Consider the following 15,270-nt stretch of genomic DNA (forward strand, 5'->3'; position numbering starts at 1 on the left):
AAAAGTATTTCATAGACTTTTCTTTTTATTTAACAAATAACAATGTATAGAAGTAGGTAAATTACAAATTAAATAGCCATTACAAAATTAGTCTTGTACAAAACATTTGCTTAGAAAATACATAATTCTGCTGGTGTTTGACGGGTATTAAATTATTGAGCGATTCTGGTGTTACTTTGCGGAAGTTCATATCAATAAACTACAATATCGTCACTACTTTTATAAAAGCTCGTAAGTCAAAATCAATAATTTTGCTGAGTGAACTTTATGAACATTATTTCAAGGGTCAATTTCGTTGAGATTTCTTCAAAGTAGTAACGATATTATTTACCTTGCTTCTTAAGTATAATTTAGTTGTGGAGAGGCAATGTAGGTACATAAATATATTGTAGTTCGTTGATTTTGATTTGATTTAGATTTTGATTGTTATTCGTGGCCAAATTGCCTTGAGTAGTCAAGAAAATTTTATACATTTTTTTTCAACATTATATGTTCATCTCTTTAAACAAAGTGCAGGTGTAAACCGAACATAAGAATATTATTGAAAACTCGTTTGTTTTAATCACGGTTAAAGTACGCTCGGAACCAGTAGGAAAAAGGACGAAAAAGGAACTAACATTTTAAATAGTAAAATTGTTGCCATACTGAAGCGTTTTATGTCAAAAAAGTGACAGTTAAAGTACCTCTTTTAATTTCTACCCTATGTCGTACTCAAACATAAATTTCCGTTAAGATTGTTTTTTGGAGTATTTTTGTATTTTTTATTTCAACTCCAAATTTTGTTACTTTTACGGTCGTCCCGTAAAATCCATATCGAAAATACAAACTGAAACATAGATGCACAGAAAAACCAGAAAAATACTAAATAAGAAACAAACAAGCTGAGATATGTGGTGCATAGGAGAAATTTGTGTCTGTACTCCTGTCCCGTGGCAGTGTAGGGGTATAGCACGCCGCACGGAATGCTGAGGACCTGGGTTCGATTCCCAGCGCTGGTCTCTTTTCTGGTTTTTCTGTGCATATTTCAGTTTGTATTTTCGATATAAATTTCCGCGTTAAATCACCAGCACCAATATCTGACACAACAAGCGTGCATAAATATCTGATACGACTCTATTTCTAGGGCCGGAAGGACGTGTCAGATATTTTTGCACGCTCCGCTGTGGCAGATATTAATGACTGTACACAGCAAATTGTCTAATAATAAGTAATGTTTGCAAATATAAAACTGAATATTAGATGATGATCGTTCCATTTCTATGTCTGCAAATAAATACATAAAATTGTAGTATTGTTATTTAAATATTTGACAGAAAACTCCACCATAGGTACGCCATCCATAATCTTAGTGGCACCGATATCACAAAAATTACTCACTTATTAAACGTTACTACAAATTTAACAAAAAATATTTACGATGGTTGATACGGGACCAAACCAAAAGCTTTAAATATTTTGCGTTTCCTTATCTATCGTAAATTTAAGCTACATAGAATTGTTCCACGTTTGTAGATGAAGCTACAAACATACTAAAAACTTAGTTTTAAGCACTTAATTTCTTTGTTGCGTGTTTCTATTTTTTGGCAGTTTTTCGACGTAAGTACTTACATTTTACAAACGCGGCTAATTTTAATTTTAGCATGATCCATAACAACTGCTTTGTATAATAAACAACATTCTAACATAAAATATTTGACTTTTTGACATCACTATAAGTACCATCATTTCAAGTTTAATCGTAAAATGACTCTACATTAGTCAGAATAAGGAGAAACTATACATTGACTTGGTCGTATGCAACACTCGATAAGACCTTGTCGCAGCGAGCCTCTGCTACCCTTATCAGGTTTCTTTTTGAAATGCGGGAATTGTTGGCTGCAACAAAGTTCTACCAAGTGCCTCGCACAAAATTGACAAGATTATAGTGACAAAAAGGTCAGACTACTATTTCTCACATTAGTATGTACAGACACTATTGGACTCGGACATGGCTGGATTAGGTCATTAGCTCTACCCTTTCCTCCTGATTCTCCTCTCTTTGAGGTCCTCTTGCGCTTTTCTCTCCATCTCTTTCAGATAATCGAAGTATGCACACTTGACGACCAAGGGAAGTTTCACAACCCCTGCCAAAGAAAAAAACATTTTGATTTCGTCAACTCGGCCTTTACATATACGTCCATCTGCAACGCACAGGCCTCTTCTCACGAGGGCCCAGCGCGAATTGGGTGTATATAGGTTTCCTCACGGCGTTTTTCTCCGCCGTATTAAGCTCGAAGTAAATTTCAAATGTGATTTCCCACATAAATTCAGGCTGGAACCTAATAAAACCTTCTACTTCACAGGCCATAGGTTCAACAACTAGTATACTATAGCTATAACAGAACATAATTTATAAAAAAAAACAAGCTTTTACCCACGATTTCATCGGCATGAGCCGTTAGATGTGGTAAGAATTTTTTTTGGAGGTAACAAATTCTCATAAAAAAGTCATAATAATTTCCAAAAATTAAGTATACTACTCAAAAAAAATTGAGTCCAGCCGTTATAAAGTACCGAATCGCGGCCCATTGACTGTCAAAATCTAAATAAACTCTTGTGACTAAAAGTAGCTGAGGGCCTACTCCGAAATTCGAATATCGAAGTTCGTATCGTACCATCCCTCTCACTCTCGTATTAAATAGTATAGTGTCAGAGGGACGGAACGACACGAACTTCGGTTTTCGAATTTCGTAGTAGCCCCGCTGTTGTAGGTATAGTAGTCCGCCGTTAAAAAGTCAATCCTGACACGTGTCACTCCCATACTGCAACGAATACGTTAATAGTACGTTGTGTCTTAAGGGCGGTAAATGAGGAATTACGAACGAGTCTATTAGAAGCCCGAAGTCGAAGACTGAGGGCTTTAATGAGTCGATGTCCGTAATTCTAGTACCGCCCGTGCGACATACAATGTTTTTCATCACATTTGCGAGTGAAATTGTAAAATTGTAAAAGAAAAACTAATATTTTTTCAAAAATCGCGGTGCGGGTGCGGTATCAGGCGGGACCATTTACCGATCCGGCTTCTTTGACAAAAATTTGTACGCGCAATGACTCATTAACCAAGTTTCATGACAAGCACATTAAGGCTTCGACGGTTTTATTTGAGGGGTTGCAACCAAGGTAGCCTGCATGTTACGACACTGTTTACGAGCCAGTGTGATGAAAAAAATCAAAACATTGACGTATTGCCTAGTATCCATAGTACAAGCTTTGCTTAGTTTGGGACTAGGTCAATTGGTGTGAAGTGTCCCATGATATTTATTTATTTATATATTATTTATTATTTAGTACCAGGATGACAGGTGTCAGGATTGACTTCTTAACGGCGGACTTCTATAGTTGGAATAATTTACCTGAAAAGAAGTTTGTGACAAACTCCTTGTACATACTGTACAGAGGCGCTATTATACTTTCAGGATTTTCTTTTCTCTGAAACATAACGAATACACATAATTCATAGTGTGTACCCGCAACGGTATGTACGGGCGGGAGTGCGCCGCCGCCATCACTTATTCGCAGCGTTGGCGGGGCTGAGGACTCGTAGAGCTAAGAACTGTCCAACGGCCAGGGTAATTGCACTGCTAAATGAATTTTTGACTGAAATCCAGGATGCTGACGTGTTTGCCGATGGTTGGGGAGCACTTTTATCTAAAATAATGTTATTTTTAGCATAGTATTAAGTATTAACGAGCTAGGCGTTTTGGTGCAAACTGTAAGCCTGACTTTGTATTGAATAAATAAATAAATAGTAGGACCTTGTGCAAGGTCCGCCCGGATTGCTACCACCATCTTGCTCGCTAATCCTGCCGTGAAGCAGCAGTGTTTGCACTGTTGTGTTTCGGCGTGGAAAGTAAGACAGCCGGTGAAATTACTGGCACGTGAGGTCGCGTCTGCAATACCCCTGGTGTTGCAGATGTTTATGGGCGGTGGTGATCTCTTACCATCAGGAGACCCACTTGCTCGTTTTCCATCCAGTCGAATAAAAAAAAAAACATAATTAATAATTAATTATCTAACTTTACTAGTTTATTGTTTCTGACACAGCACTGTCAATGATATGACCCAATTATACCAGGGTGTTATCACTGCGGAGGATATTGCGTCCCTTCCGCAGTACAATAAGGCCTATTGTTAAATCGATTATTATAACTACGACACACCCTGCCGCTCTCGCGTGGTGAAAACACGGACCACAGCGGGGGGAGTAGAAGAATACTAAACGTTTGCAAAAACGATGTTCACTTGTTATCGAGTTACGATATCAGTGACATCCGCGTGTTCTGACTTTGGCCTTCTGGATTAAATGCGGGTTCTAAATGTGTGACATTTTATTGTTGCGATAAGCTTAGAACGGTCTCTGTGGCTACGAAATTGCGTTCACAGCATCCCCTGACGCTCTTTTCTAAGCTTAGTTACATCCTATTGATATTAACCTCACACACAGATGCTCGACGATGCTTATAATCATTGTGTGTGTAATGTAAGTACGTACACGCCTACCTGTGTTGTCGTGTATGCGACGAAACACCAGTACATCCGTCTCTATTCCGTACGAACGCGAGAATACAGACAGATAGCGTGCAGACGGCGTCCCTCGTATGTAGTCGGCGTACAGATACCAAGGTAACATAAAATAAAGGATGTCTTGGGAGGGAACTGAGATTCCAAGAGCGGGCTATTAATGTTTACAGAGGGTTCAGTAGAAAAATTCAGGGCTTTATTTTATCTAGCGCTGGGGTGCATTCTTGTGTCCTAATTTTTAAGCAGAAAAAATCTCCATCGCTTTTGTTGATGCTGGCGTTATGGTAGGTATAGGGGGCATCCATAAAGTACGTTACACCTATTTTGACCATTTTTACACCACCTCCCACCTGTCATACGAATTGCCATCAAAAATGCAGTTATTTCGTTCCTCTGTCACAAACCGCTTGACCCCCCAAATATATGACGTACTTTATGGATGACCCCTAGTCAAATTACAGAAAAATATTATAACTTGCTAAGTTTTACAATCACACGCACAAAGTCGGTAAGACAAAGAATTAGATTAGTGACTCTACATAATAAACGAAATTAATAGTCAGTATACTTACTAAATTTGCTATGTAAAAAGCAGATTCATTGCCACAGAAATATTTGAAAAGGACAGTTATATCTTAAAATGACATCGGTACCAGTTGCTAGTCTATCGCTTCTGTTGCCTGAATTAAATAAAGAACCTTGAAAAAGGTGGAGCGTGTTTTCAAAACGAATTTAATACTTACCGAGGTACCCTAAAAGTTCTTCAAGGGGGCGTGGTAAAAACATAATCGCCTTTTGACAGAGAAGAGTTTCATACAATAACAAAATACTAGGATGGCAGCATTCTTCCTAGGTTTCAGGATGGCCAACAAAGGCAGACATGGAAATATTGAGGACTTGAGTGGGAATTTCATAGTCGCCCGGGATTACTGCGGCCGATGCGAATGGCCGGCATCTTTTAAACTCTATTGTACACCAGGATAGCAGAGCACCAAAGGAGTTATAAGTAAAAATTGAAAGTGCTCTGTTGCTAGGGACAATTTGTTTGCTGGAAGAGGCTGATTTATTTGACAGCGAATTACTTCAAATTCATGCTGAAAGATAGTACTCTGTAGTACCATTTTTACTTTACATACGTGAGAATTGAATTTTAATATCTAAAAATTATAATTTAAAAAGATAATAAAAAAATAATTATAAAATAAAACTTTACATACTTACGTGAAAATATCTAAGAATTAAAAAAAAATTATAATAATTATAAAATAAAAAAAGAACATAAATGCATTATGCCTCATAATATGAGTCATTAAAAAAATTAAGTGAATGTTTATGCTATATGAATAATGTGACATTTCGAATATACCTACTCGGTTATGATGCTATGGTTTAGTCGGTTTAAACCCAAAGTGGTCCAATATATCGCCATCCCCACTTTTTCCCATCACTTTTATGAATAAGTGTAAGTACTAACTAATCCTACAATATCGACTCTAGCTTACAAAAGGTCTAAACTAAATTTTCATGAAAAGATAATCCTAAAGTTACCCTACGTTTAACTATCGGTCCGGTAACGGTAACCTTAGCGACCGACTAACTGATGACGTAACTGCAGACACCAGGATAACATGACTGCCAAGGAACTCAAACGATCAGCCGTAGCCGTTTCTAGGGGAGGCCAAGTACCAAGCTATGAAATAACCTGATAATGAAATGTAACAACTGCCATGTGACTTACAAGGACTATCAACTCTACACTATTATTTTTAAGACTTGAATTAAAACTAGTCATCATTAGACGTTAATAATTTTATATAGAATGCAATTTTTGCAAAAAATGTGGTTAAAATTGCGTTACATTGCAGGGCTAATAGATAACATGCTAGTGCTCTAAAAACATCTAATTACATAGTCCGTCTGATCGATTATCAGAAAATATCGAAGCTGGTGATCATAATCACCTTCTCTTTCTATCCTCATCTTATACCATGTGACAGGATGAATAGTGACAAATGACAGTGATTCTGAATGCGTCAAACAATAACTGTTGGGCCATTATAGGTTTACGTACAATAACTTTGCCGCACGCGTCAAAGACCGGGGGGCGTCGCGTGTTAAGGCTGCGTACGTACTCCGACCAGCGCGCCATGCACTCGGTGACGTCTTGCTGATCACCCCACACTCCTTGCGTGTAGGTGAAGTAAACTGCACCGACTAGGAGACCAGCCTGTACACAGAGACCATAGAAATCTAAGTTAATAAGTTCGAGGCCACAGTAATCTAAGTTAATAGGCAGTAGATGTCACATAGTGCAGTTAGCCGTGTTGTATTCACTAGAGCGATTTTTTTTATTAAAGATCTTCGATTTAATTTTTATTACTCATAACTAGGATTACAAGATTAAAAAGAAACTATATAATATACGTAGGTTAAACACGAGCAATAATTTAATTTACTTAGCCGTTTGCAGTGGCCGTGGTCACGAGTAGACTGTAGAGTAGTGTACGTGTAGTGTATTGACTGTGGGTCATGCCAGGGTGTTTTAACAGTTACAAGTGAAAATCAATGAGTTTAAAGTATTTTATGACTATCATGTAATCGTAAAATATCGTAAATTAGATTTGTAAGTGTTATTATTATAATAATTACATCGGCTTAAGCCGAATCCGCTTTGATAATGTGGGAGTGGGGAACCTGACGCCGGCTCTACCTTGATCAAGGTAGAGCGAGATTTTCAACACCTTCCGCGCCTCTCAAAAGTGCCATCTAAATTTCATTTTGCACGAAAAACTGGAAAATGGTGCCACTTGCCATCTGTCGCCCACAAAACCGCTCCTTTTGCTTTACCCCGGGGCCGGGGGCACTGGGAAAGCCTTAGTTGAAGAGTGTATTTTCTACGCAAGTCTTTGTCCATATCTTTAGTAAATATTTCAGACTGTCGCTACGTAGCCTATAAAGTACCTATGCAGTTCTTTAAACTTAAGAAATCGTAAGTTCTTACTTTGATAGCATACATCATCTTTCCGTGACCATAGCCTAGAGGCCCAACTTTAACGACTTTTTTTCCACCCATCCGCATTTCGTGGTATTCCTCCTTGGTACAAACTTTTATGCAGGTTGGTTTTATTGGGAGCTCTGTGGGTAAAAAGTAAAGAGAGTCAGAGAGTGAGAGAATAGAGACGGTGACAATGAAAAAAAAAACTGGCCAAGTGCGAGTCGGACTCGCGCACCGAGGGTTCCGTATAAATATTTTTATTATATGATGTAACTAAAAATTTACGGTTTTCGCAATTTTTCCTTTATCTGTGCTATAATATAAGACGTTGCTTCGTACAAAATTTCAAGATTCTGAGTTCACAGGAAGTACCCTGTAGGTTTTGATTCCCTTGCGAGTTTCGAAAATTTGCGGAAATTTGCGGCATAAACGGCTGTATCTTTTGATTGCGTTGGCTTAGAAGTTTGTTTTTTTCGCAGCTCCAAGGGACAGTAGACCTTAGTATTTGATATAAATTTCAGCTTGATACCTCCACGCGTTCTTGAGAAAAAGGGTCTTGACAGACGGACGTACGGACGGACAACAAAGTGATCCTATAAGGGTTCCGTTTTTTCCTTTCGAGGAACGGAACCCTAAAAATAAATAAATGCCTGTTGTTTCAGCATAGAACAATAATCGGCTAAGGGGGAGCACTGAGGCATCCGCACATAAGACAGTAAAAAAATATGTTTGCGATTTCGACTAACTAACATTTCGACTAATAACAAAAGTTATGACAAATAGTTATTAACATTATGATTAAAAAAAAACTTTTTTTAACATCCCTAATACCTTCGCTTTTGACTAATAAGACACAAATCCTTCAAGTTGAGTTCAATACAGTTGCAATTTTGTAAATTTCGTTCATTATAGAACTCCAGCGACTACCATAGCCATAGCCAAGTAACATTATCAAAACGGGTACTGTATGTAATCTAAACAATGAAACTCAAGTGTTAGGAAGCATTCTGAGCAGCATTACATAATTTGTAACATATACCAGGGCGAGAGAACACGTGAAGAGGTAAAATATGAGGACAATAATGTTACATGAAGTCTACGCTTTTGAAATTCGTGGAAATTTACACAAACAGTTTTCATCTATTCGTCTCTTTCTTACCCGTGGATTCTTTTACAAACTTCCTACAACTACTCGTAACTAAATACATGAACGAGAAGCGATAGAAAGGCTTGTAAATATAGACGTATGGATTTAAAAGTCCACAATAAATGATTTGTATTTGTTTGTATTTTGTATACCTATGTACTCGTATATAGATACGTCTACACCACAATACTATAAAATAGCTGCTCTTAGTCACATGACCGTATCTAACTTGTATGAAGATGTTTAGAATGGACACCAAAAAGTTGGATCAAGTTAAAGCGTAGTAAACCATACAAAACGATTGACTGGAAAAAGTTCTGTTGTGGCACTAAAATTATCCATCTAGCAGTGGGACTTATACAGGCTGGAATGATGATTGACTGGGGCTGTAACTTGTAACCTTGTAACTGTTGGGAAATAACGCAAAATCACTTTATTTATTCACAATACGACGTAATTTTATTGTCAACTGCACCATTATTTCGCACTCTGCATAATAATGTCTAGGCTATCTAGCCTGGTATAAATAGGCAGATCAGGGGTAATCTTGTACCTGTGACTCGTCCGCAGTCGATCTTCTTGGTAGGGCTGCATTTGTCATACATCTGCATATCAGGCTTGAGCTTTGGATCTTTGGCGAGGTTGATGGTCCTGCACGCCTCACAGGGGTATCCCGGCTTCTTATCGCACATTTTGAAATACTAGCACTGCAGATTTTGAAGAGTAAAAACGTATATGAAAATATTTTTGATGCGAAAAATGTTTGACAGAGGAATTGACTTGTCAAGGGTTTATGGTTTTCTTTGAAGGCTGCCAGTGTGGAAAGGTCAAGGTGCGAGTTGGGACCATGTTGAGACTTTGTTGAGGCTAAAGCATTTTTTCTCATTACATTATGCCTAGTATAGTTTTGTCATTATCTTTTATGTTTGTTTAGAATTTTTAACTTACACCTTCATTTTTATAAAGATTTGGACATAAAACTGTGTTTTTTACTACCTATAATAATATAAACGCGAAAGTTTGTGAGTTGTGTATGTTTGTTGCTTCATGCTAAAGGTCTCCTCTCTACACATTACACCGTATCATGGCATGGTCGTAATAGGAAGGTGTCAGACCAAGACGGAGTACAGTTTGATAACTTGGAGTTAACACTTGACAGATGGGAGTGCCTTCAGTCAATTTTCAACTTTGACGTCATACAAATAAAGCCATTTTTAGTATACATTTAACCACGTTTACAGATTATCTAAAAACTAGCAGCAACAGCGGAACAGCTCAAACGGCGTAAATATGCAGCCCTTGGAGAGGGCTATATTTTTGCGCCGTTTGGTGTTGAGACCCTAGGGCCGTGGGGGCCAGGCGCACGCATATCGCGAGAGATATCCGCGCGCCTCATTGATGTTTCAGGTGACCAGAGGGCTGGCAGCTATTTTGGGCAAAGGATTAGCCTTGCGGTACAACGCGGGAATGCTGCCAGCCTTCTGGGCACAATGATCAGCGACGGTGACCTAGGAGGGATTGTTTATTTACAGGTTAGGCTAGGTTATATATGAACTAAAAGAATTTCCTTGCTCACCCGCGACCTTACGATAGCTAAGCTTATGCAAAATATGCGTGTTCATGCAGTTCCTCCACCTCCACACTGTAAGAACACACACAAATCACACAAACCCATCCATCACCACCACCACACTACACTGACGCGTTTCGAACTCAACCAGAGCTCATCTTCAGAGTGACACAACCGTACACCATGCTACCAGTTGTTAGACCAACACAACAACTAACAACTGTATCTTGTAACTGTAACTGGGTTCACGTACAAGGGCTTAAGTGTAAAATCCTTACTTTACAGGACGGGCTTTCAAAGTCAAAAACTATCGTAACTCAGAGATGGTGTATCCGAGACTTCTAAAACTTGGCACACTAGCTAATAGTAGTACTCTGTCCTTCAACCACAATGAATACATTTTAGTAAAATATTTTTTCATTAAAAGTTATTGTACATACGCCCATATACGTGAATTTCCGGGAAATAAACTTGTGTTCAGAAAGACAGTAAAAAGATCTATGTATTGTGGTACTTTGGCTCATATACGCGTTCAACTTTAAAATCTTTGGTAAAAAATACGTTAATACTTGGGGAAATAAAAAAAAAGTAATACAATCACATTACGATGTAGCATTGGGGTCGCGGAGTTCCGCTTGACGTACAAGTACCTAAATGGCAGTTATGACCACAGATAATAAAAACACCCGTGATTTACCACGTAAAAGTATCAAACGTACGTTTAGCCCTTTTACGGCCATTTTACTTCAATGATAACTCGAAAAATAATTGAATAACAATGTTTTTTAATCCACTATCTTAAAAAATATAGTTTAAAGATACCTATAACGCACAAAACTCAAAATTGAAAAAATCACTTAGGCCCTTATACATAGGCCCCATCGATATTTTTACCCGACTGCCCGAAGGATATTGTCTGACACGCTACTATTACGATCATGGTACGATACGGTGTAATGTGTAGAGACCTCGGATTTGACTAAAGAATATACATACTTACTTATCCCTGGAAATTGCATAAAATCTACGAAATGCTGTACTTAAACGAATTCTTCGCAGACAAATTCGTGCCGTGCAGCAGCCAGTAAGCAATTATATAGGGTGCAGCGGCCTAGAAAAAATCTTTACTAATTTTTTTTTGACAAACTTTAAGGTATAATTATAGTTCAAGGATATTACGTTAGGACATCATCTCGACTCATTAGCAACATTATAATTTCTACTGAAGACTACATGACGAGCGGCTGTCGGTAGGAAGCGATACGCCCCCGCGTCCGGCCGTCGCACGCGCAACTAGCCTAGATAACGGTTGCGAAACTTTGCCAAAATCCCTAAAGCAGTAGTTACGGAAGAGGAACGTTTGTGGGGTTTCATAGACCTACGTATTGGTCAAATAGTCATGTTAATTATAACCCACTGTCACAGTCACAGTTTGATTGGTTTAGGCGTTACTTTGCTGCCCATACCAATGAAAAACCTTTAACATTACACCCACGGGTTTGTGCTAATGTGTTAATGTTTAGACGACCGGGTGGCCTAGTGGTTAGAGAACCTGACTACGAAGCTTGAGGTCCCGGGTTCGATTCCTGTGTCGAGGCAGATATTTGTATGAAAAATACGAATTTTTGTTCTCGGGTCTTGGGTGTTTAATATGTATTTAAGTATGAATCTATCTATATAATTATATTTATCCGTTGCTTAGTACCCATAACACGAGCTTTGCTAAGCTTACTTTGGGACTAGGTCAATTGGTGTGAATTGTCCCGTGATATTTATTTATTTAATGTAATGTTGACTTCCCTTCATCAGTTCTTAAAAAAAGGTTTTTCCATACAAATTACGTCACCGAAAAATACGGCATTATTTGGGAATAACCATGAGAATTTTATAAAATCCCGAAATTTTTATTTAAGTGCCAAATCCAATGGTTACCTTGGGTTTACCCCCGCGAAGTTGCTGATAAAGACTAGGATATATATAATAAAGTACATAGGTATCTACTCCTATATGTATCTCACTACCTACCAAAGTTCCCAAGCCCATCTCATTTCCGAGGGAAATAGTTTAGATATAGGTACGTGACTCCATTTCCGCTCACTGATAGCGAATTTAATGTCAATGGAGCAATATTATCGCATAGTACTATTAATAATGTATCAAACTGCCTACCAAGGGAAATATCATAAATGAGCAATTGAAATGCGTCATTTTTACACGTTTTTATTTAACTTGCTATGTTTGTATGTCGCGAGAGTTCCAGGCGACAAGTGGATGCAAATGGCCAGTTGGCGTTCATTGTGGTATTCTAAGAGGCCTTTGTTCAATTGTGGACGTCTTCAGGCTGATGACGATGGTGATGATGCATGTTTGTTCCTCTTTAGTGCCGGTTTTAGCACTACCAGCGCCCTGGGCGAGATTTCCACTGCTCCCCCAACTTTTGGGAATGTTCTAGAAGGCATAGGCTTCAGGCGCCCGTTTAGGTCGGTCGCCCCACCGCGCCCTACCCTAACGCCGCTACTCCTCTTTGGTATTGGCAACTTACTGGGATAAAGCCTCCTTATTATCTACTATCTGTAGCCTGCGATTATTTCTGAGAAGAATTTTGTTTATTGCTATCCTGCGGAAACTATGCAATTCTGCGATAAAACTAGCCTATAATCATTACCAACATATAGCAGTCCACTGTTGGACATAAGTTTCCCCTAATGAGCGCCAGCAGCCTTCGCAGATCGTTACTCCACCTGGCCGGAGGACGTCCTATCCTACATTACGTTTGCCGAGATGCGTTCTTCGCTCATTTCCGCCACCGGTTGTCGGTTCTTTGACAGATATTGCCAGCCCATTGGCAGTGTGGCGATGACTTTAGTTCACAACCTATCCTATACCTACACGTACCTATATGTCTATGTCCTTCCCAGTGTCCCATACTGCTTACAGAGTTACTTTCCTTACAGAGTTACTTCCCATACAGAGTTACTTTCGCAATTATAATACTAGTCAATGAACTAAAATAATTTCTTTGCTCACCCGCAACCTTATGATAGCTAAGTTTATGCAAAATGTGCGTGTTCATGCAGTTCCTCCACCTCCACACTATAAAAACGCACACAAATCACACAAACCCATCTATCACCACCACCACACTACACTGACGCGTTTCGAACTCAACCAGAGCTCATCTTCAGAGCAACACAACTAAGTCTAACAACTGGTAGCATGGTGTACCGCGTGGTGTGTGGTATTAGTTGATTGATAGGCTTGTCCTTAGATATTCGTAACACACGGGATACGACAATTGAAACGATTCAGAACCCCATCCATTGATTCAATCAACAGTTATTTTTGCCAAATGTTGCAAGTCGAATTCAAGCCACTTTCCAGTAGTTGATTGACTTCAGAAGAAAATGTATATTTACAATTTTTTATGAATAAGAAGGACAGTCGCCGTCATAAAATTAAATATCAGTGCTCTTTAGGTGCTCTAATGTTAGATATAGGGCAATTCTGAAGACATGATGAGGACCAACCCTTATCAACTAGTTAATAATAGGTTAACGTTAGCAGTAATTACCTACTGCGATTAATTTTCTTTTGTTTTTAGGTTCTTCACTATGCGGGATGTAGGCGGGATACTCAACTAAAATATTCCTTCTAATAATATAAATGCGAAAGTTTGGGACCATCTCTGTGTATGTTTGTTAGTTTTTCATGCTCAACAGTTGGATGGGCCTGTAGGACATTAAGATGCAGATAGCTGGAAATCTTAAATAACAAAAAATAGACTAGGTTTCATCCCGATATTCCCACGGAATCAGGATAACGTCCCAAAATATCACAGTTGTGTAGGGTTGATTCCGATCACATCTTCAGCATCACCTGTAGATAGCTCCGATATTTATGGTGGCAACTGTAAGGCGACCACCACTTTTTACATACACACGAACCTGAAGCAGCAGTGCTTGCACTGTTGTGTTTCGGCGTGGAGAGTAAGACAGCCGGTGAAATTACTGGCACTTGAGGTATCCCATCTTAGGCCTCTAGGTTGGCAACGCATCTGCAATCCCCCTGGTGTTGCAGGTGTCTATGGGCGGTGGTGATCTCTTACCATCAGGAGACCTACTTGCTAGTTTGCCATCCAGTCGAATAAAAAAAAAGTTGAGTTTAATACACGTGCAATGGTCCATTTTCTAATTTTCATACGTTATAGAGCTCGCGACTGCCATAGCCAAGTAACATTGTCAAAACGGGTAAATGTCAAATGAGTCAATCATAAAACTCCGAGTTAAGTAAGTAAGTGAAGTATAGTCGCCATCATAAGTAACATAGCAGATGTCTATAGGTGTTTAAAAACACACACATCAAAAAAATATTGGGATACTCATTATTCCTAGGCAAAATTTTGACTCACAATCATGATAATATGCCTATATTGAAATATTCAAACTGTATGTATAAAAAATAAAATAAAATAAAAAAGGTTAATTTCCAAAAAAAATGCCTAGGTACCTTTTGATAAGTGTACCCGAACACGCCCCGATCTAACAGATATTTTGACCACCCGTGATTCTAACCACAATAAGCGCCAAACCAAAGCTCCATTGAGTGGCGGTTTTCATGAATGGCGCGGGGTGGGGATGGCCGGAGGCTGCGCGTGCGACCACCGCCGGCAGTCCAGTCTGTCAGCAGCGCGCCGGCGCCACCGCGCGACTATCAAACGGGAACGCGGGAAATTCAAAACGATAACTTTTTAAATTTCAATAGTAGTGCAGTGTTGTGAGTTTTTCCGGATTCAAGACGCATGGCGTAAAGATGGGGTGTTTTAACTTAAGGTAGGTTTAGATTAGTTTTTTTTTGTAGTGATTTATTGAATAAAAGGTGTTTTCGGAATTCGGGACTCTACTTATACTCGTACAAGGTGTTTTTTAAAACATAGTAGCGAGATTGTAAAATTGCGATGCAATATTATATTTCTAGATCCTCTTTTTAATTAAACAGGTA

At 38.8% G+C, this 15,270-nt stretch overlaps 2 protein-coding genes across 2 annotated transcripts in view; one reads left to right on the forward strand and one right to left on the reverse strand.

The window, feature by feature from the left end:
• Positions 1-25: 25 nt before the first annotated feature.
• Positions 26-9,497, reverse strand: LOC141432840 (uncharacterized). The gene is made up of 5 exons (XM_074094637.1): positions 9,256-9,497; positions 7,562-7,695; positions 6,632-6,787; positions 3,393-3,468; positions 26-2,123 (listed from the first exon to the last, which is right to left on the reverse strand). Exons 1-5 carry the CDS (start codon positions 9,392-9,394, stop codon positions 2,011-2,013), a joined length of 618 nt encoding a protein of 205 aa, XP_073950738.1. The 5' UTR covers positions 9,395-9,497; the 3' UTR covers positions 26-2,010.
• A 5,441-nt stretch (positions 9,498-14,938) lies between these two features.
• The window catches only part of LOC141433009 (A disintegrin and metalloproteinase with thrombospondin motifs 4-like), a 99,230-nt gene continuing 98,898 nt past the window's right edge, over positions 14,939-15,270 (forward strand). The window contains exon 1 of the mRNA XM_074094846.1: positions 14,939-15,101. Within this exon, the coding sequence (XP_073950947.1) occupies positions 15,082-15,101 (20 nt within the window). The 5' untranslated portion in view covers positions 14,939-15,081. The remainder of the gene's footprint in view (positions 15,102-15,270) is intronic.

This window comes from Choristoneura fumiferana, chromosome 11 (assembly GCF_025370935.1).
Source record: "Choristoneura fumiferana chromosome 11, NRCan_CFum_1, whole genome shotgun sequence".
Lineage (NCBI taxonomy): Eukaryota > Metazoa > Arthropoda > Insecta > Lepidoptera > Tortricidae > Choristoneura > Choristoneura fumiferana.